Genomic DNA, 22,933 nt, shown 5'->3' with positions numbered 1-22,933 from the left:
TTTAGATTGTTTTATCTCTCACAGCCTTCTCCCAGCTCTCTGCTGACGAGACTAGCGCCACATATGGAGTTGTTTATTTTATTTGTTTTGTATTTTCTTATCCTGTTCTCACTGTCTTTCCTATAAAAATTACCAAGCCACTGTGCATGGTGTGAGTTGTCCTTAGCAGCTCACCCGTGTACACGTTTGATAAAGAAAGTAACTTTGTCTCATTGTGTCTTTATTTCTCCTGGGTCTTTTACAGAGTTTTCCCCCAACACTGAGTCAGTGCATGTAGATGTGTGTGTTTGTGTTCATCACTTTCCTGTTCTGGGTAAACCACGGCCTGAAGCGTGCCCTGGGGTCCTGCCCTCCTCCATTTCAGTCTGTTTGCATCCGTTGGTGCTGCTGCTCAAAGTTCTGTCCATACTGGTTCTGGCCCCAATTGAGGCAGTGCTTTTCTCCAGTATCCTGCATCTTCTCCTTATTCCACTCCTCCTTAGCTTGACCCTTTTGCTTCTGTAGCTCCTTCAGGGTTTTGATACGCAGCTCAATCGTCTGGATGTCTTATGTCAAGCTCCAGTCTACGCTGCTGCTCCAGCTCTTCCTCTGTTTCTCCCAGCCAAGTCAAGATTTTGTTCAGGTCAAAGTTCAGCTGCTGTCACTGCTGCTCGTTCTGCTTTGTTCTCATCTCCTTGCTGAGGTCCTGAGCCTGATTTCAAGTCCTGTGTCTGGGACTCCAAGCCTGATGGGTTCGATAATCAGCTAGCTCCTCCTGAGCCATGCTCAGTTTTCTGCTCTGATGCCTTGAGCTCTTACTGAGGGGCAGAAACCTCACAATCTTTTCCGTCCACTTCAGATTGAAGTCCATCGATGTTTTCCTTGCTTTGCTCCACGGCCTTTTGCGGCTCTGCTTTTCGGCTCTTCTCAGAGGTCAGCTCCTGGCCGAGCCCCGACACCTGTGCCTTCAGCTTATTTTCTCCTGGTGTTTTGTCCATTCTGAGGTGCCTCCTGACCTCAGTTACTCCTTTTGTCTCTGGCACGCCCTTTTTGCTGCCCGATGGTCATTGTTGGTCCGTCACTGTCCTGCACAGTTTTAATGCAGAGTGGTTAAGGTCAGCATTGTTTTGCTCGGCCTCACTTTTCATCTGGGCTTAATGGGCGTCTCATCACAGCTCTGTCAGCTGAAGCTGTCTTTTTCCATATGGCAAGAATGTGAAGAGTGTGTGAGAGGGGTGTGTCCGATCAGGCACAATGCTGGTGGCTTTGCGAGTGCCTCGTTTTCCAAATCCAGATGTTTATTTCTCACGTACACAGCAACAGAGAGAACAGTCTGTTGTTGGGATGGCTGAGGTCCTTCACGATCTTCCTGGTCTTGGTCCAGCACCGCCTGCTGTAGATTGAGTGCAGGTCAGGGAGCTCGGAGCGGATGGTGCGCTCAGCTGATCGCACAACCCTCTGTAGAGCTTGTCTGTCCGGCATGGTGCTGTTCCCGAACCAGACAGTGATACAGCTGCTCAGGATGCTCTCGATAGTTCCTCTATAGAAGGTGGTCAGAATCAGTGGTGGGAGCCGGGCCTTTCTCAGTCTTCTCAGAAAGAAGAGACGCTGACGGAAATCTCCCCGTGTAGTGAAACGGGCCTTGGATTTAACGCTCTCCGTCTCTGCTGCATGAGATCATTTTCCTGCAGCACTGTTGATGTTTTCAAGTTGTTGTTGTGGGTCCAGCTGCTGTAGCATTTGGTCAGGGTCACATCAAAGATGGTAAAGGAGAGAGCAAAGATGGTAGGGGGAGAGCAGGAGTCCAGGGTCAGCCTCGGCTTTTCCGGGTGACAAAGCAGCCTGTAATCAAGCATAAAGAGAAAAAACAAAACAAACACAAAACAAAAACAGATGAACAGGAAAATGATGTTATTTTGGCTGCGTTATTCAGAGGGGGAGAAACACCGGGGCCAGGCCCTGTGTCAGCCTTCTCTCCCCCTTTTTTTGTTTTTTCTCACCATATAATCCACTCATGACCCACTAAGCTGACAGGACAACACAGGTACATGTTAAAATTCTTAAGATCGTGTTTAAAAGCACAAAAATTGGAATTTTCTTTCATCTGGTAATCACTTGTATTAATCAATCAGCAGAAAACACGTCACAATTTGACTTTTATTAACCACTAAATTTGTCGTGTTATCACTGCTTGGTCAGACCAGTGCCTCTTTTTTTTTGAAGTTAAGTTGTTGTCCTGCAACCCAGAGAGTTTATTTGTTAGTAGTGGATAAACTTTATTATTTAACGGCGGGTGTATGTTAAGTTTCACTGCTTTAAACTTGCTGGAAAATCTTCACGTGTTCATGAGTGTAAGCTGTTTCTTCATTGCGTGTATGTGCATTTGTAAATGGGCTAATTTAACGTTTTTTCTCAAACGAGGCATTTCTCTAACATGTGCCTCTCTCTCACATTTCTCTGCTTGTGTGTTTTGTTTCACCTTTTTGTTGTGATGCTCCGGACGCCTTCCCAACCTCCACAAGTCTGTTGGCCCCAATTTTATGTGTTAAAACTTCTCTTAATTTCTCCTTTAATTCTCTGCTTGCTGCTGTCTTTTCCACAGCTGCTGATTCTTGCTGAGTTTGGTTTCCATTACTATAATTTGCTTCGGCCGCTGTGCTTGTGGGGGCAGTTGGTCCAGGCCCGTAGCCACCTGTATCAACACACTGAGAGATTTATTTAATATCATTTTCATCACAATCTTACTCTGCCGGCTGACGTGCCGGTCTAAATCATACACAATTTGTCTCTTTTATATCAAAACCCAGCCGAACATCAAACATTCAGCGTAGTCATTCAAAACCTTATCTGTAGTATTATAATCAGCAAAATCAGCGTTTTAATTACAGGCATGTATCATTATTTGCAAATCATAATTATAAAACTCAAAAACACGCTAAACAGCAACAAAAGTCCTCTGTGCGCGTCACAGCTCATTTGCATGTTCACACACAATCTAAAAATAGCTCGCAGCGCTGCAGCGCGCTGTCGTCACACACAGGGTCACACAAAGCTCAGACAAAACTCTTTTATTTTATATTACAAAGACGTCTTATATTTACAATCACTGCAAGGCCAGACAGATTCAGCACCTAACAAATTTCGACAAATTTAACCATAACGGGTCCAACCGAAGAAAGGTCACTTTTTTGTAATCAATCAACCAGTATCAGACTCTAACTGTATCTGGCCTAATCCCTAAGGTCCCTAACTCAATTGTACAGTATTCAAAAAAGCACATAACACCGTATCTGACGGTGAAGTGGTGAAACCACTTAGTTGTTCTGGAGTGCCCCAGGCTCCACAGTAAACCAACTGACTATCCCTCAAAGAGGACGGGCATTGAGCGTCCCCAACCCCGGCAAGCGTTACCTCTGAGCAATGCGCTTCTTAGCAGACTCTAACCGACGTTCTATAATAATTTTCGCCTACACAATTTCGACAAATTTAACCATAACGGGTCCAACCGAAGAAAGGTCACTTTTTTGTAATCAATCAACCAGTATCAGACTCTAACTGTATCTGGCCTAATTTCTAAAATATACCTAGCCAATTCCCTACCAAACTACTTGAGCCTTTCTTTCATTTCCTTGGGACTCGAACCCAGCATTTCTTTCATACTTTTTCAACTTCATTAAAGACTCTTAGCCGACTTTAACTGCATAACACACACACGGGGATCCTCATCAAAATCAAAACAGGCCCTCTACCAGTAATTTCAGTGAGTAGACTTTAATTTAGTCATATCCAATTTGGCACACTTTGGAAATAATTCAACAGGTAGTGCCTTACCTTTACATAAGCCGGCTTATGCCCACTCACATCAGACCACTGGCTTGTGCCTGTCCGTTCGACAACCTCGGACCGTCCAAACCTTTAAATTCCACCCCAATACCACAGGACGAGCCCCCAAAATGTTAAGGTTCAAAATATTGGGGGTGGAGACAAGAGAAAAACCACAATAACAACACTGGTCCGGTCGGGTTACGTCAAACGATGATTTTAATGATCACACACGTGGGAGATGGACACTGATGCAGACAGTCTCTGATCTCAAAATGGTGGAGCATTGCTCAAACTCTTATAGCCTCTGGTGCCTCCACCTTATCATAAAAGCCTAAACATTCACATGCTTTCTCTCACACGGCGCCTAAGCTACGACCTTGGCTCCCTGTTTATCTGCTCCTGCTGAGATGGGGCAGAAAACTCCAGCATGTTCTCTTCTAATCAGACAAATAAGGCGATGACTTTTCTGCGAACAGTATTTCTTATAACTCAGCAGTATAATGCATCATAAAACAATATCATTCATTCACAATAAATCAGCAGTCTAATGTAATGCAAATCAGTTTAACTGATGCAATAGTTATCAGCTTCTTCTAATTCAGGAGAATAATGCAAACTACAACTACATAATAATTCACAATCTTTAATTAGGGGTATAACATGGCATAAAATAATATTACAATCTAACAGTAGCAAGAGCAGAACTGACAAAACCTAAACTGGGAAAACTAAGAATAAAACAAACCTGAAACCTTGAGACATAAACGGAGATGCAGGGAGACGTAGACAGATGCAGAGGAACCACACACACAAACGAACAACGCAAGTAGTAATACGATGGCACTAGTCCAATATGGCTGCCAACCAATCCGGTTTGACAACCGTTCATGTGTGGAAACACACAGGGCGTCAGAGGGGTTATATGAGTTCATGTGTTTTTAACTGGGTTTTAATTTAAACTATTTTTATCACTTTGGCGTGTCTCAACATTCAGTTATGCAGAAATACTTGTTCTTAAAAGCAAGTCTTTGTTTTTGCCTGGAGGGGTGGAAGCCGTTTTGGTTCACAGTGCACCTTAACAAAGCTGGAATGCTTTTTATTTACATCTAGTCAAAAGGGTTGGTAATAGTGTTTTAATCACACTAATTTTGTGATTCTGACAATGTGTCAGCTTGCAGTGATGCAAGCATCCATCCATCCATCTTCATCCGCTTTATCCGGGGCCGGGTCACGGGGGCAGCAGCCTAAGCAGAGAAGCCCAGACCTCCCTCTCCCCAGCCACCTCCTCCAGCTTAACACCAAGGCGTTCCCAGGCCTTTCGGACTGCCTCGAAGAGATTCTGGCAAACTGTCAGGCGTCTCAGGAGGGGAAAGCGGTGCTCTACCTGCACTGTGTATAGTGCTGGCGGAGAGCTGCTGACTTTGACTGAGAAAATTGGCAGGCGGTGGAAGGAATACTTCGAGGACCTCCTTAATCCCACTGACACGTCTTCCGAGGAGGAAGCAGAGTCTGGGGATGAGGGGAAAGACCCGCCAATTTCCGGAGGCGAGGTCACTGAGGCAATTAAACAACTCCTTGGTGGCAGAGCCCCTGGTGTTGATGAGTTCCTGAAGGCTCTGGACATTGTAGGGCTGTCCTGGTTGACACGCCTTTACAATGTTGCGTGGAGATCAGGGGCAGTACCCCTGGACTGGCAGACCGGGGTGATGGTCCCCATCTTTAAGAAGGGAGACCGGAGGGTGTGTTCCAACTACAGGGGGCTCACACTCCTCAGCCTCCCTGGGAAAGTCTATGCCAGGGTGCTGGAAAGGAGAGTTCGTCCGCTAGTCGAACCTCGGATACAGGAGGAACAATGCGGTTTTTGTCCTGGTCGCGGAACACTGGACCAGCTCTTTATCCTCTCAAGGATACTTGAGGGTGCATGGGAGTTTGCCCAACCAGTCTGCATGTGTTTTGTGGACTTGGAGAAGGCATTCGACCGTGTCCCTCGGGGTGTCCTGTGGGAGGTGCTGCGTTTTATTTCAAAAACGGCAAAAAATGGGAATTTCTTCTGTACGGGCAATTTCAGCCTGTTCACAAGTGATTCATTTAATCAAACCACTAGTTTTAATTTAACTATTTTTTACGCATCTACTGGGGTTTCTTTCACGGGTTGATGCGATCGTTTTATTTAAAAATCTGGATTTCGGAATGTTGATCCAAGAGGGAGACAGAGGCTGCTAGTTTTTAACACAATAGGTGGTCACAAATAACATTCAGCCCCTTTAGAAATAAATTACTGCAGTGATACTTCTAAAACCAGTCGCGCAAACCCCATCTGTCTTTTCAACAGCCGGTTAATTGTTTGAAATTGCTCAGGATTACAAAAGCCCACCGTGGATATCATTTAATTGTTGGGATTCCTTAGGAAAGGGTAAAAGCCAACAGGTGTACCAGTCGAGCTGGGACCCGACCTATTGTTTAAAGTGGCCGGTATCGGCTCTTTTTTGTAATTCCTCGACAAGGTAAAAGCCCCGCAGATGTACCAGTCGAGCAGGGTCTCGCCTATTTTCTGAAGTAGCAGCAACAGCGGACCCTTGGGCCTATTTTGGCCAGTTACACCGGAGCTCAGCAACTGCGTGCCCCCACCCTCATTGTTTTAAACTTGCACAGCAAGGTGATGCCATGCAGGTGTATCACCCCCCAGACTTATCGGCCCCCCATCTATTGTTTTTGGAAGCACCCGGTCCTATATGAAGCGTTCCTCAGAGCGGGAGACCCTAGCCATTTCGCGTCAAGACCAGCGCCGGTGCAGACCATTTTCTACCCACACAGAGCGTTTTTGACAGGCTGGCGTTGCTTTGTGTGTGCGTGTTTATGACCAACCGGCGTTGCTTATGCATAAGAGAAAAGCAACAATACAACGCGGTTCTCAGCTCCAAGACATCCACGGTCCTTTCACACGGTAAGCATGTGTGTTATAGCCGGCGCTTCATAAATGGCTGTCTGACAGCGCAGATTATTCAAACTGTTTTTAAAACGTGACTCATTTGTTGTCCAAAAAACATTTCCTCTAAATTTGCAAAGTTACTGATTTAAAAATATATATATTTGAATTTTTAGCTGGATGTCAAACATATGATAGACTCTTGAGCATATTTATATAACAAAATTCATAAAAGGTGCCCAACTGTGCACCAATGCACTCTAATGCAAGCCTTTAAACTGTATGTTGATAAGTGCATGAAGTATACCTTTACCTCTTTAGCTGAAAAGAGTCTGTATCCATAATTTGTGGATCTATTGATTTGTTTTTAATGTGGCACTTTTTTTTCATGAACTGCAGATGATGAAATCCTCTTTATTGGAGAAAGTGTCCCTAAGCTATTGTTGCTCATACCTACTGAGTTCCCTAGCTACACAGCAAATTCAAAAGTGTCAAATGTTTTGGTGTTAGTAGACTTCTTGCTAAAGTAGAGTTAATTTTACTCTAAGTAGAGTCACATTCTTTTAATGTAACTCTGAGGTGTAAAATGATAGTAGTTAAAATCAAGTGTTAAAAATTAGTGTTTCTATGTCAAATCTGGAGGTGTTACAATGGAAACATTAACTCTTGACCTCTTAACTCTGAACTCCTACAGGGGCTATGACACCAACAGAGTAAATTCACAGACTCCGCCCCCAGCACGGCTCCAATCGAAGCTGAAGTGAAGCCGTTTCAGAACATTTTGCTCTACATATTTGAGTTGTTTGCCATGCTTGGTAAGTCATTTTTTCAAAGATTGGTTCAATTATTATTATTAGCTTTTACTTCTGTGGCTCTTTGGAGTTGAGACAAAGCTGTGTGAAAGGCATTAGCCATGTTGCTCGGTGATAGCATAATATTCTGTTTTAGCTAGCTGAAAGGTATTGTCTGCGGGCAAATACCACAGCCTTGAAAAAAAGCTTGCATATGAATTTTCAGTCAAGTTTTTGGTCAAATACACCTAAAACAATGTCTAGAATGTGAAATGTTGGTATAATGGTGCTGCTTGAAGCCTGAAAACGATCGCCCATAAAAAAAAACAAAAAAAACGAGCAAACAGCAGTAGCAGGCGTCCTGACTGGGTTGTACGTTTAGATCCCTCCAGAGTTTTGTAAAAATGAAAAAGATTGAGTTTTTAAATTTAGTTCACCATTAACTGTTGTCTGTGTTCTTCAGTTGTTTTAGAGAGCACCATTTTAACAGACATGTTCGGGTAGAATATTGCCTTTAAATATGGGCATTGGATTCGTATCTGGAATCTTTTGGGAAAATACAAGTTATAGCTCAAAAATGATTCTTTTTTTTTCTTCTTTTTTTTTTTTTTTTACTGTGCTGCAATTGATTGCCAGATTATTTGTGCAATTAAATAGTGCGCAACTAATTTTTATTGAATCTCCACACAGGATATTGTATTGAAGAAAAGAACAATGAGCATGCTGTTGCATTTATCTATGTCAGACCGTTTGATAAACAATATTCTAATGAAAGTGAGAACATGTCCATTGCTCCACCATAGACACCAGGTAAGTTTACAGGTAAAGTTCATGTGTTTGTCGTGCTGTTGTTTATTTGTTTGTTTGGTTTCTATCAGCTCGGCCCAGCCTCCTCCTCCTGCTCCCATCATGCACCTGGGTGAGTGGGCTCTGAGCAGCAAGCAGAGGTGCACTGTGGGACAGCTCAAAGGTCACGTGGTGTGTTTCCTGTTTCTGCAACTGCAGTGGAGCTGCTCGCTGTGTGGCAGCGTGTACACACAGGTACTGCATAAAATACACACAGTGTGTACAGGATGTGTTTAGTTGCAGTTTCTCGGGTGCAGTGAAAGTAGGGGAGACCGGGGATAGTTGTAACGTGGGTCAGTTGTAACACTTCCAATTTCTCCAATCAGGGCTAAGTTTCAAATGATGTGACTCATCCTGTGCATGCCCAACTCAGTTCTGCTATCACATGTGAAAAATCAGCACATTTTGTCAAACACAGACAATTTAACACGAAAAAAAGTAATTTGTATGCCAAAAAGTAAGTTTTTCTACTTCATTTCAATGTTTATTAGCATTATCTGCTTTGCAGTTAAACTCATCAAACTTAAATTATGTTATTTGTATGTCTATGGGGATATATTCTGTGTAAGTCTTTAGTGCTAATGTTTTAGCCGTTGGCTGTAATGTTAGCTAGTTCATGGCTATAGGAGTCTGGGTCAGTTGTAACAGCAACAGTCTGGGTTAGTTGTAACAATAATGCAGATGTTACAACTTACCACACTATTACTTTAACTTATATTAAACAAGTTGGGGCAACGACATCAGCAGAGAGAGGTTCACTGGTCGCTTTTGTATATGCGGTTAATGCCAATGGCAACACAATTCCTCCACTGTTTGTGTTCCCACACATACATTATGCAGACCACTGTGTCAGAGATGGACCAGTAGGAAGTACTGGTAGTGGAAATAAATCAGGATGGGTACAAGAAACAGATTTCCTCATCTTTCTGAAGCACTTTGCAAACCACACCAAGGTAAGCCATGATAAAAAGTAATGGAATTGTGATGCTGGTGAACAACTACATTTTTTCAGCTTCATTGTTATGTTCAAAATTGGTGCAAGAGTTGTAGGTTATAATGCCCACTGAGCCAATGAGGCCAAACTCAAGGAAGACCAACCAAAATTAATGAAATATTCAGTTGCAGAAAATTCCATAATTTGTCTTTTTTGGGGGGTTGGAATATGTTCAAAAGCTGGATTTCTGCATTCTGTCACACACACACACACACACACACACACACACACACACACACACACACACACACACACACACACACACACAGCTACATGAATGGATGTAAGTGCATTCATGTGTTGAATAAACAAAGATTACATGTCAATGTTTTGTTAGTACCCTTATTTCATTGTGTTACATTTCACCCCGGGATATGTTACAACTAACCCAGACTATGGGGTTAATTGTAACATTTCACTCTTTGTGTTTGAGACCATACCATGCAATGGGTAATTGTGCTGCAGAGAAAATAGCTGCATTATTTAATAGCAGAGACATGTAAATACTTTGCATTACATTTTGAATCCACTACCTTAAAAGAGCTCCAATTTACAGACAGAAATGTGAAAAATGTTACAACTATCCCCGGTCTCCCCTACTCAGAGTGCTTCATGTGTTGTTAGCGTGTTGGTGGCGTGTTAGTGTTGGTGCAGTAAGTCAAGTGTTGTTTTGGAGGAAACTGCTCACGATTTCAGGTGTGTGTGTTTACCTGTTGCTCTCTCTCTCTCAGGGCTGCAGCAGCTCTCAGTGTCACTCGACCTCGTCAGTGTTTCAGTCCAAAGCAAAGTAAGAGCAGCTTCCTGTTGAGCTCACCTGCTGATACGTGTTAATCACCTGGATGAGTCAGGTGACAGTCACATGATCAAACCATGTCGCTCTGCTCTTCGATCAGGCTGGTGATCGATGACGGGACAGGTGAGGCTCACGTCTGGTTCTCAGCTGCTCTGGTTCGTGCTCTGCTGGGATTGGCTGATGCTCAGTGGGAGGGGCTTCAGAGAGCACTCAGGGTCAGATGTCACATCAGAGTCTTCCCTCGTGGGCAGAGCCAGGTCAGTAGCACCTGTCAGGTGTATATGTTTACCTGTCACAGGTGAGTCACGTGCTCATCGTCGTCTTTAAACTTTATTTTGTCTTTAAAATTTAAGATGAGGCTTTAACTGTGAAAGGGCACATCCTGTTTACATCCTGGTAACAGCTCCGTCTGCTCACACCTTACTGCTGAACTGGTTTGGGGGCGTGGCCACTTCCACCTTTAAAAGTCTGTAGGTGTGACGGACCCACGCTGGGCTCACGTGAACAGGAGGGAGGGGCCTTACAGCCGTGTGTTTCAGCGAGACTCAGGTCGTGCCCCTGACTCCACCCACTCGACCTGATGAAGCAGCAGGTGGTGTAGTTCTGAGGGTAATCAGGGCTGACTGTGAATGCCACACCTCCCACATGGAGGGTGGAGACCACAGGGGAGGGGCAGGACAGCGAGAGGCATTTAGGACTCGGGTCACACCAGGAGAACCCACAGGGCCCCTCCACCCACAGGTGGAGCTGTGTTAAAAGACCCTGCAGACTGAAACGTCCTGTGGTCAGAGGAGGTGAAACGAGAAGAAGATGCAGCTACAACCCAAAGAACAGCGTCCCCACCGTGGGGACGCTGTGGGGGGGCCACCACAGAGAGAAACAGGCGTCCTGCAGGACGTTTCCACAGGGCCGAGCCGTGAGTCTGCAGAGACATAACCTCTGTGTCTGTCTCAGGTGTGTGACGGGGACGCTGACGACTTCCTCCTCCACTTCCTGTTGTGTCTGTGCAGCAGCGATGTCATGATTCGGCCGCTCAGCCTCACCTGCAGGAAACACACCAACCAGAGACCAGAAGGTAACCCCACCCTCACACACCACCCTCACCACCCTGACTGCAACCTTCAGAGTGTGTGTGTGTGTTTCAGAGGTGAGGAGGTTCACTCGAGGAGACAGAGAGTTCCTGACCAGACTGGCTCCTCCCCTTCAGCTCACCTGTCTGCACCTCCACCCTGACTGAGCTCCACCTGCTTCGTTCTGACTTCATCTGTTCTACGTGTTCGTACAAATAAAACTTTATAGTTCCTCCTCCTGTCACACGGTATCTCACCTTCACTGACCCTGACGCTGGTGATCAGGGTCAGAGGTCACACGAAGCTCTCTGGGTTTAACAGGTCATGTGACCCTTCTACAGGAAGTGATCCCTGTGAGTGGCGCCCACATCGGAGACGTTCTCAGATGGTGATTCATGAAACCTAATTGGTAAAACTAAACACTGAACGTGTTTCGGTTTGTTTACAGAGGTCAGACGGTGAAAGCTTCAGCCTGACCAGGAAAGAATCAGTCCTCTTTAAATCACACTTACTTTAAATGAATTCCTCCTCACCTTCATGTGTTTTGTATTATTGCATCTTATACTGAAAGAGTTCATCCATCGACACATTTGAATCCTGCAACATTTCACCGTGTCAGTTTGTCATGAATTGGACTATTTTAGGATTTCAGTTCATCTTTCCAATAAAGCTGGCAGCTCTGAAACAGCTGTTCTCTCTGAGGCTGTTTTGCATGTAAATAAAAGTGAAATAATTAAATGTTCTGTGAACAGACCGTCCAGTGGAGCTCCTCAGGGCTCTGTGCTTTCACCACTTTGTTTTCTATGCTAATGAGTGTCAGAGCACGTCAGCATCAGTCCTTCAACATGGTCACAGCCTCTGATGAAGGTGTTCAAATGTGGCTTTTAATCCAGGTTTACACTTAAACAGTCTCCATGAAACGGGCCTCTGCCCTCATTCATCCTGGAGATCACTCGTCTAAACCAACCAACATAAAGAACGTGATGTTTTCAAAGCGAACACGTACACACAGTTGTTATGGAGACGATTAAATGTAGGAGCGATGATTCGTGAAATCCTACATGTGTGTTCTAACATGCTTTAATGATGGCACGAGCTGACAATGAATAACATAAAGTTAATAGTTAATCTGCAACAAAACTTTGTCACCGCTTCAGTTTTTGGTGTCGGGTTCTTCTCCACATACGGTGGTTGTCATGGAAACTGTTTAAAGTGAAACAGGAGAAGGGAGGGATGAAACTTTGACTTTGTCTTTATCTGTAAGACAATCGGGCCTTGGATGGACGTCGGAGTTCTTAACAGCAGCTCGTTGTTCATTCTGATGTTGTTTTTTAATTATATTTTATATTTAATATCATATATTGGCCTTTTTCAGCTTTATCTGAAGGGCCACAGGTCAGACTCCAGCTGGGCCTGCCGCTCTCAGCCTCAAGTTGTGTGTTGAACATGCAGACTAGCAGACTGCAGCTGTCAGCAGCCACACACACTTTCTATTCTTCAAATCAAATCACAGTGAAACATGTTCACTGACAGCTCAGCTTCAGCATCGTCTTCATGCTGTGACTGCAGCCGTTCAACTCTGTTTGTCTTTAACCCAAATCATCACAACATGCAAATATAATCATCAAAATGATGTGACTGGAAGGATGCAGCAGTCTGTGCTCCACCTTTCTCCTCCACACCTGCAGGTGGAGAACATGGATGCATGAATCTCTACAGAGTTCTTTGAATATTATCCGTCTCATCAGTTTTCAGTGAACAAAACTCCTCACAGAGCCAAAATAAGCAGTTTGTATCCAACATAACTCAGCTGGACTCTGATGCTCCGTATAACAGCCACACATGAGTCTGGATTCACTCAAAGCATTGAACAAACTTTATTGGAAATGAAGCTTTTGGACATTTGTTCTCTGATATTTGCTCTTCAGCTCGAGTCTCCATCAGTGGGAACATTTCCTGATTCAACTTTTCTTCTGTTCAAATCAAACTCCATGAGAATCAAAGTGTGAATCAGAGTCCTGATGATCAGATTCTATAGAAACATGGAGACTGTAGAGGATTTACACTCAATATGTTCATTTGTTCCCTTCAAGAAAAATCAATCATTCATCCAATTAAATCAGTCGTTGATCAGTTTGATTGACAGGACAGATGATCAGAGGTGCAGAGTTTTTACCTCCATCATTAGGACTGGGACTGAAGTATGGGTGGAGTCTGTGAGTGAAGGAGCAGCCAGTAAAGGAGTAGATCAGAGCTGCAGCACCTACATCATAAAAGGAGACCAGACCCTCCTCATAATCCACAAACACCCCCACCTTCTCAGGACCAGGATGGAGACAGAGGGGGACTGAAGGACCAGCAGCAGCTTTGTACTCATTTCCATTTCTCAGCCTCACAGTCCAGAAACCATCCTGAGGACTCAGTGTGATTATTCCCTTCCTGTTGATCGACTCTGTGGCCACTCCTAAATCCCAGTCAGTCTTTCCTTTAACCTGAACCTCAAAGTAAAATCTGCCTGAAGAGAAACTCTGCTCTCCTAAAACATTAACACACAGAGAAAATCTCTCTGGGTTGTCTGGAAGTTTCTTCCTCACATCACTATGATAAACTTGTTTTCCATCATCAGACAGGATGAGATAAGGATGAGCTGTATCAGGATCCAGAGTCACATCCACCTCATGCTGCTGCACCCTCTGCAGCTCAGCCTCAAACAGCTTCTTCTTCATGAGTTTCCTGATTGTCTCCTCCAGCTGAGCCACAGCTCTCCCCACAGTCCGCTCATATGATGGTGGATGAACTCTGACCTCTGTCCAGTCCTTGCTGGGTGGAGCAGCTTTCAGGGAGGAGAAGCTTTGGAGGAGGTGGAGGTGGTCTTCAGAGCGTGAGAGCTGCTCCACCTCAGAGCTTCTCTCCATCAGCTCAGAGATTTCCTGTTCCAGATCTTTGATGAGACCTTCAGCCTGTTTCTCTGTAGCTTCCTGTTTGTCTTCGATCTCCTTCATGAGCTCCTTCAGGCGTCTCTCAACAGACTCCATCAGAGCCGTGAGGACCTGAACACCTTCTGCTTTCTGTCTGTCTGCAGCATCTTTACTCATCTTCACCGACTCTGTGATCTCCTGAATCTTCAGTCGTCTCTTCTGGATCATCTGCTGAATCTCAGCCTCTGTCTTCTCCAGCTCTGCCTTCTTTCCTTCGTATTCTTCTCTCAGAGGAACAAACTCGTGGTTCTTGTGGTCTAAAACAGAGCAGAGCATGCAGACACATGTCTGGTCGGTCTTACAGAACAGCTGCAGAAGGTTATCGTGCTTCGTGCACATCCTGCCTTCCAGGTTCTCCACAGCATCAACCAGCTGATGTCTATTCAGACGTTTCACTGTCAGATGAGGCTCCAGGTGAGTCTGACAGTAGGAGGTCTGACACACCAGGCAGGACTTCAGGGCCTTCAGTCTGGTTCCAGTGCAGACGTCACAGGGAACTTCTCCTGGTTTGGCAGCTTGTTGCTCTGAGCTGCTGCTGCTGGCTTTCTGCTGAGCTTCACGTCTGAACTGAGCAACCATCTCAGAGATGAAGGTGTTGACCCTCAGCTGAGGTCGAGTGTAGAAAGTCTCTTTACACATGGGACACTGACAGATGACATTCATGTCCCAGTGCTGACTGATGCAGGTTTTGCAGAAGTTGTGTCCACATGGTGTAGAGACTGGATCAGTGAACACATCCAGACAGATGGAGCACAGAAACTGATCTTCAGATCGCAGATTGCTGGCAGCAGACATGTCTGCACTCTGAGGGAGAAAGAAGAGAAACATTTGATTCAAAATTCACTTTAAATTTCATTTTACAAAGAGAGAAACAAGCGTCAGTAGTCTGAGGAGCTTGGAGAGAAAAGCGTCTGGACTTCTTTGAGTTTCTTGAAGACGTTTCATCAGAGAAGCTTCTTCAGTTCTCAGAGTAACTGGTGGAGACCCAGCAACACACTCAGACACAAACTGGTTCATCCAAACACAAACCTAACATCGTAGTGTCTGCTGTACAGTGCAGCGTCCAGATGGACAGGATCAACGTTTGGGGATGAAGATAAATACAGTCGTTACAAAGATGTGAAATTGTTTCTCTGTTTTACAGAAGGTCCAAGATTCATCCAGATCATTTGTATACTTGAATAAATCAGTTTGTTGGATATTTTCCATCAATCACTGTGAAGTAAACTTCGACCTTGTTGGTGACTGAATACTTCTTATTGTACGTCCAGATCAACGAGCCATTAATATTAAACAGTGACTGTTCCAGTAGAGCTGACAGTGAGGAGGACGATGAATCACAAACCTCAGAAATGTGTTATTAACTGTTGATCCAGTATTTTAATGGCATTGATGAGAACATGTTTATTCAGAGGTGTCTGTATATTTGGTCCATTTGTGCGTCAGTAAAAACTGTCCTGTTTTCTCTCACAGATACTGGAACATCCTCACAAACTCAGGATGTGGAAGAAGATGAACTTTCCCAGTCACTCGCTGGGATACATCATTCATGTTATTCTGGATCCTCAGAAAACATTGATTTATTTTTGTGTTTCACATATTTGTTTGTCCAAATCAAAGATTGATGTTAGTAGAGAAGAAGCCACCATGATAAAGCCTGTGTGTGAAAACGAGATCAGTGGATTTGATCAAAATCCCATTTAAGGAGGAATTCTGTCCTCCAGTTTGTTTAAATAAGCTTTGGGATTAAACAGCATCATCTATGTTTGTGTCTGATGACATGTTTGATCCAGGTCAGCTTGAATATCACAGCTGATGTGTGGAACTCTGACATGTTTAAAGCCTGATTATCAGGATGATTCAAACACATCTGTCTAAATAATGAGATTCATGTTTCCACACAAAGTTATAAAGTGCAGCATCGACTGTTTTCTGAATGATTGAGGATCATCTGTGACTCTTACAGGATACACTAAGTCAGATAATCTTTGTAAAATGTGTGAATGACTTTTTGAAGTACTGACCAAAATCTGCTGGTTTACAGTATCAAAGGCTTTATATCAATAAAGAATAAATAGGTGTTTTCACGTCTGTAATCCTTATGATCAATCAGATCCAGAATCAATCTAAGAGGAACAGGAAGTGATGAATAACCAGGAAGTGTGGAGTCAGTCTGAAGTCCAGAGCACAGCCTGAGTCCACAGTCCTGAGCAGAGCCACAGTGAGACTGAAGCAGCAGCTCGATGCTCCTACAGTGGATCTGTGGTTACATGAGCAGATTTCTATGGATCCAGTGTGACTGTGATGAGTCCTGATGAAGTGAACAGAGTGAAGATTTGTGTAGAAGCAGGAAGTGTGATCAGCTGCACTCACCACTGTTGCTGAGAGGAACCTGATGGACTCCAGTGAATCTTCTTTTAGAGACAAACAGGACTCGACTGCAGCTCTGCTGCTGCTCTCTCACACTTTCACTTCTGCAAAATGATGTTGAACTTCTTGTTTTTCAGCTGTTGCTCCGCCTCTTCCTGCCTCTCCCTTTACAGGAATCAGCCGGTCTGTACTCAGTGACTGTGTGCAGCGGGTGGGAGGAGTGAGGAGTGGTGTGTGGGTTCACACAGTAATGACGGCCTCAGGTGATCAGGAGAAACTCACCTGGATTTCCTTTTTCCACAGCAGACTGAGAGCTTCAGGTGGACCCTGAAGGAGGTCTCAGACACAGGTGGTAAAAGTACACAGTGTGTACTGAAGTAGAAGTACTACTGTTAAAAATACTCCAAGTACTGTTTCAACTTCTTTACTCAAGTAAAAGTAAAAAGTAGTGGCTGTGAAATGAGAGTAAAAAGAGCTGATTGAAGAACATTTCTAACACGTGTTTATACAAAGCTAACTGAACCATGTGCTGCATCAACGTGATAATAAAATAATATCATTTATTATCATATATAAAGGTTCCTATCTAATTGCACAATTAGTAAAAATAACACATTTAAACATATAAATCCAATGAACAAAACATAAATTACTATTGATTTCTTAATATTTCAACTACTAATTGTTTCAACCTTACATATCTAATAAAATGAACTTAAATGCGAGAGTTGCCTATGACGGCAGCTACATGTACACTTACCTCCTACTGATGACATAAATGAGATATGATACAAACCACTGCACCTGCGACACCTACAGCCTGCTCTAATGGCTCTAACAGCACCTCCAGGCACGTGCAGAGGGGGGGCTAGAGGGGCTTGAGCACCCGCCCCTTTCCTGATGGGTGCTCAAAGTGCCCTTTTGTTGAGGCAACTTTTAAAAAAAAAAAAATTATTATTATTTTTTTAATGTGTGTGAGCGTGCGGAGTCCTGTCTGTGCCCCTCAACAATAATATTTAACTATTAATCACAGTTTTGCTAAATAAAAGGATCTGGCTTGCATCAGTCACATGATCACATTTAACCAATGATCGCCCTTGACGGCAGAACGCGCTGGTTACGAGCCGGGAACGAGCTCACAAAGAGCACGCGCATTTTTAGCGGTCCGGAGCAGTAGGAGAAACACAAGTTAACTCAGAGACACAGACTGATGCGACAAAACCAGTAAGTAGGTGTACAGCGCACACTGTAGTGTGTAGCACCCAGGAGTATTAGCTTATTACGTACACGTTGGTAAGCTGTCTTGTTGCAACTGACGAACTGAAACAAACGAGCGTGCTGTGTGTGCAACAGCGCGACAAACATTACCTGTCCTTTTATTAACTGCACATGTAGTGCTGGTCACAGCTGCTGGCTACCTGTGTAAGGCTGTCATGGGTCTGTAGCTCTGTCACCGTTTTAGGGAACATATTTAGTTTTAAAGTATTTAGAAACATATTTAGTTTTAAAGTAAGTTACAGGGCTTTTCCTGCCTTTCTGGAGGGATTATATTTCACTAAAAACGATCTAATATGCATGTCCACATAATTATGCATTATTATAATAATTTAAAAAACACACTCTGTATTTTAAAGAACATACATTAAGAAGCAGATTATATTAGATTTATATTTTAAATAAGACAAAAGTTGGATTTTACAGCAGTAAAATGATTGTATCTCTACAGTTTAAACATGTAATAAGCTTTGCCCTGCACAGAGTGGATAGTGAAACAAATGCAATCATCATAAATACATTATTTCATATTTATTACTTCCCCCTCCTCTTTGCTTTATTATTGTAGCTCTAGTAATAAATAATAATGTAAGGATTCTGGATCAGTGCGATGCCCATAGTATATACAGTATTCTGAAGAAGGTCTAACATGTCACTGTGTGTGTGTGCATGTGTGTGTTTTATTTAGCTGGATTTAAAAAAATATTACTCATGATATAACATTGTCCAGACATGGCTGGTAAGGACATGAGGAGGAAACAGCAGGAGCTGTGTGAGGCTACTAAAGGCAGGGCTATAACATTTTTCTGTCATCATTTTATTATAGATTAAGTGCAAGAGTTGTTAGGTGTGGATAATTAGATTATAGTTTATTGCAATAGCAAGTTGTGCCTTGTTCTCAGATAGACAGCAAGTGGAGAGTGATATATGAAATGATGGGATGGAAGGAAGAAGAGAAGCAAAGAGTGAATCACAGGCAGAGCCTAAATTATTTCTCACAGTTTTTTGTGTCCTTATGGTTCCAAGCGCTGTCACCAATCTTTGCATTTAGTTATTATCTCATGATACTTGTTTAATCAGCTACCATCTCTCCTGTGGACTTTTTAACCCTTGTGTCATACTTTAAAAAACTTACGTTGAACACCCTGGGGACCGTTTTCTGCCACGCCCGAAAAATGCTATAAAAAGATTATATATTCATATTTTTTTCCACTTTAAATTAGCCAGTCTTTTAAAACTACTTCTCCCTGAAATACTCATGTAAAGTTTTAATTATATTTTGGGGGTTTTAACCCTTTTAATCGCAGTTTAATTACATGAGCGCACCGTTTTTTTTAGCCCCCCAAAACAAAACGAAATATTAAAAAAAAAAACATTTGAAGTAATATTTGATTGTTATTATAATTAGGCCTTTAGATGGACTAAAGATTGGCACCAACCTTCATTTCGATCGCCTTTTTTTTTTTTTTTCAGGACCAGAAAATGGTCTCCGGGCGGTAAATGCTCCTCCTCTAGGCCGAAATGAGTGCTTCCTCCCGGGGTAACTCGCGACGATGACCGGGGCATGTTGCGTCGGACTCCTTTTTCCAGCGCACACATCCGGTACCACGTCACAACAAATACGTCATTTCCTGTTGATTTAAAAAAAAAAATGCACCCTCTCATCACCCTAGGGACCGAAAATGGTCCCGCCCGATCAGCGGGCGAAGCCGCTGCTGCACGCCGGAAATGAGGCTTCATTTTCCGCAGGTCTGTCTAAGCAGCCCGCTGTTTTCCAGCCCGGGGTCAAATGTGGAGCAAGGGCGCCACCCGGTGGACAAATAAAAAAATTACAACTCTAAGGCCAGTACTGCAAACGGAAACGGAAACATAACCGATCACGATCGATTTGACCGTAATTTTTTTGCCGTGAAAAATAGCGTTTATAATGGGTTTCAATGGGCCCAAAACGGTCCCTAGGGCGACCAGTGTGAGTATTTTTGCTGTTAAGCCGTGTTAGGCTGATGTAAGAAAATCAGACTGAAATTTTGAATCTTTTACAAAAACGAAACCGGGTGGCAAGTTTCGCTATATTACACCCAACACAGTGGAAATGGCTTCCATGCGAACAAAAAAAGTGGCACAAAAAGGTCCCAGTATGACACAAGGGGTTACAGTCTCAGATCAACACAGCCCTGCCCTCCAGCACTATCCACAGCAACCCCTCAACAGCAACATTGTACCCATCAGGTAAAGCATCGGCTACGTTTGCTTTGCCTTGTTGCCCATATTAGATTCTTGATGAATGTGTGTTGTTGTTATTCAGCCTGGTTCAATGTGCCCCTTTTTAGCTTTAAGCACCCGCCCCTTTAAACCTCTCTGCACGGCCCTGAGCACATCGTGATCACAGCATTGAACACATCATACATTTGGGCAGGTTTGTAGAAATGACAGCTGCTCAGTCCAAACTGGCTGAAAGCCTCCTGTCCTGTTGGAGTCTGTGCTGTGATTGGTTCTCATGTAGTGCTCTTCTACACCACCTGAACTCTCACTTTACTCAATATTTACTGGCTGTATGAAACTCGCCTCACACAAACACTTCTTTCTGTGCTTTTTCTATCAAAGTGCTTTCTGTCTAACGCACACACATCCACAGTCCAATGCATCTAACTTTGTGTTCGTGTCCCGCCCGAGGATATTTAGCATGCAGCCTGGAGCCGCCAGGAGTCAAACTACCAACCTCCAGGGTCTTAACAGGTGCCCGCTCGACCTGCTGAGCTGTGAGAGTGAAAGGATGAAGGTGGGACTCAGGAGCAGGAGCAGGGAGGCAGCTGCAGCCTTCATGCTGTCTGCACTGACTGAGAGACGCCTCCAGCTTCCCTTTGATCTCATCGGGTGTGTGCTCTCTGTGTGAGTATGCTGCTGTGTTACTCTGATGAGTTGCTGAGGCTGTGATGATTAAACAAGCTGTTATCATCATGAAGAATCCCCTCCACCCTCTGCACCACCTACTGGACAGTCTGACAGGTAACTTTGCTGCCTGACACTCTGCACGCATCGCCTGCATCCACCAGTGAGACAAACGTCTAAATCTAAACTCTCGTACAGAACTTAAACCCTTTGCTTTACTATTGAATTGTTCTTGTCAAGTTCAGATTGTGGTGCAGTTTCAAAGTGACACAAAAATCTGTTGGTGACTTTAAATCTTGTCAAAGCACAGAGACGCTACGAGCCCCTCACTGCTCCTCACAGAGACCAGAGGAGGGTGGATGAACTGTTGGTGTCTTTGCTGATGGGTTAGATGAGACGTCACACAGAGGGTCTGTTACAGGGATGTCAGGGGGTCCTGGTGTCCCACAGCAACCACACATGGCAGCAGGTCATGTTATTGATGGCATCATTGTGTAACTGTGTGTGAATCAGGAGTCTCCTTTACTGTCTGAAACTGTCCAAAGCTTCCTGATCAACACTTCCTGCTGCACTTTCAGATCCTCTCTCTGCTCACAGGAGAATCAAACCACTGACCTTTGACCTCTGACTCCTCAGCGTGTTTGCTCTGCAGCTTGTAAACGATGACATAATGAAACATGTCGTTACAATAATGTCAGATGTTGGTGTCGCTGACGTTAAAGTCACAGTTGTAGATCACGAGAGCAGAAGTGTCGTGTTCAGGTGTGACGCAGCTGCTGTCATTAGATTTAAATAGAAGCGAGCGTCCAGCCAATGAGATCAGTCCTGCTCTGTGTGCTCTCTCCTGGTTGGTCTGTGGATGTTGTCATTACAGGTTATTTCAGTGCGGTTGGGGGTGTGGCGTCCTGATGGTGTTCCTCCTTCAGCTCGGCTCTGTCGGGGTCGTAGGTCCAGTGTTTGAGTTTCTGTAACTTCTTCATGTTTTTGGTGAAATGTTCCTGGTTCCTGTTACCATGACGTCTCAGTGTTGTGTCTCTGGGCTTCTTGTAGGTGACGTCTGGTTCTTTTGTCCTCCTGGTCCTCTGTGAGTTTTGTCCTTTGGTGTCCCTGTTATGAAGTCAGTCAGGTGTCTCTGTTTGGGCACCTGTGTGAGGTTAGTCTCTGTGTTATTGTGAGTCTCTGGTCTCGTGCACTTTGTGTTGTCCTGATTCTCTCCTGCTGTGTGTTTATTGTCTCCTGTTGTTCATTTCATGCTTCACACTCATGCTGTGTGATCTCTCACACAGCATGAGTGTGCTCTGTGTTTCTGTTACACGTCCCTAGTTTCTTCATTTAGTGCATGTTGTTGTATTGAGACTAGTTTGAGTTTATCAGGCAGTCGGATTCATGTTTCCACACTTTCATTCATTCATTCACCTCAAAAATGAATTGGAGATTACTGATGGATGAGTGAACAGATCAGAGACTCTGTAGAGTTTAACGTTTTTAACCTTTCGAGTCATCGAGAGGCTCCATCAGCTCAGTGGTGAGGTTGTTGTCAAAGCCCTCAAAGCCCTTTTAACCAATAGAGCTCATCCAGGTCTTTAACAGAAGCTGCAGGTTAACTCTACAGATCCAACAGCAGCGTGATAAAGAACGATACATTCGTTCAGACTACAATAAACACATTCAGTTACAGAGTCACAGGTAAGGGTCTCATACTGTGATGTAGTGCAGGAACTTTTATATTTACAGTAAAGTAGAAATGAAGCTGGTTAAAGACAAAGTCAGGCTGACATTGTGTGAGAGAGGAGTGCAGACTGCATTAATAACTAACATGTACACTATAAACACAACTGCATGAAGGTGAAATACAAACCATGTTTGGGCTCTTGTGGCTCACAGGTGAGTTCAGGCTGAAGACTCGTCATCCAGACTGATGGAGAGCAGCAGGAAGCACTTCCTGAAGTAGCACTAAAGCTTGTGAATGAATTGTTTCACAGCACGTGCAGTCCCATTAAGAGATTAAAGACAAATAAAAGACTTTAAACGAGCCTCACATGTACAGGTAGGGAGTGGAGTGAAATTAAAATGGGCTAATGTGCTCAGACTTGTTGCAGTTAAAGACGTGCTGCAGCACAAGCTGCAGACTCATAATGGATGCATCAGTAACCCCACAATAAAGTGCGTTACAACAATCCAGCCTAGATGCAACAAA

The 22,933-nt window shown here is 43.9% G+C and overlaps 2 protein-coding genes across 2 annotated transcripts; one reads left to right on the top strand and one right to left on the bottom strand.

Annotated features, from left to right (window-relative positions):
• The first annotated feature begins 8,352 nt into the window (after positions 1-8,352).
• LOC147333510 (CST complex subunit CTC1-like) lies at positions 8,353-11,978 on the top strand. The gene is made up of 5 exons (XM_086285800.1): positions 8,353-8,562; positions 10,093-10,148; positions 10,255-10,411; positions 11,109-11,229; positions 11,300-11,978. The coding sequence occupies exons 1-5, from the start codon at positions 8,353-8,355 to the stop codon at positions 11,389-11,391; spliced, it is 636 nt and encodes a 211-aa protein (XP_086141926.1). The 3' UTR covers positions 11,392-11,978.
• A 1,212-nt stretch (positions 11,979-13,190) lies between these two features.
• On the bottom strand, positions 13,191-15,702 carry LOC147333509 (E3 ubiquitin-protein ligase TRIM21-like). Its single transcript, XM_086268174.1, has one exon. The coding sequence runs from the start codon at positions 15,028-15,030 to the stop codon at positions 13,339-13,341; it is 1,692 nt and encodes a 563-aa protein (XP_086124300.1). The 5' UTR covers positions 15,031-15,702; the 3' UTR covers positions 13,191-13,338.
• Positions 15,703-22,933: the final 7,231 nt, after the last annotated feature.

Source organism: Aulonocara sp. 'chitande type north' Nkhata Bay, linkage group LG3, assembly GCF_057382095.1.
Source record: "Aulonocara sp. 'chitande type north' Nkhata Bay isolate Kocher_YH1m ecotype deep benthic linkage group LG3, A_spYH_male_GT1.1, whole genome shotgun sequence".
Classification (NCBI taxonomy): Eukaryota; Metazoa; Chordata; class Actinopteri; order Cichliformes; family Cichlidae; genus Aulonocara; species Aulonocara sp. 'chitande type north' Nkhata Bay.
Note: the sequence above shows the minus strand (reverse complement) of the source record. Positions and strands in the feature narration are given on the sequence as shown.

Bases quoted from the DNA above. Each gene is read 5' to 3' on its own strand.
- LOC147333509 (XM_086268174.1), bottom strand. From the start codon at position 15,030: ATGTTTCTCTTCTTTCTCCCTCAGAGTGCAGACATGTCTGCTGCCAGC.
- LOC147333510 (XM_086285800.1), top strand. From the start codon at position 8,353: ATGTGTTTGTCGTGCTGTTGTTTATTTGTTTGTTTGGTTTCTATCAGC. The intron at 10,149-10,254 runs GTAAGAGCAGCT...CTCTTCGATCAG, and splicing joins GTGTTTCAGTCCAAAGCAAA to GCTGGTGATCGATGACGGGA. The intron at 10,412-11,108 runs GTCAGTAGCACC...TGTCTGTCTCAG, and splicing joins TCCCTCGTGGGCAGAGCCAG to GTGTGTGACGGGGACGCTGA.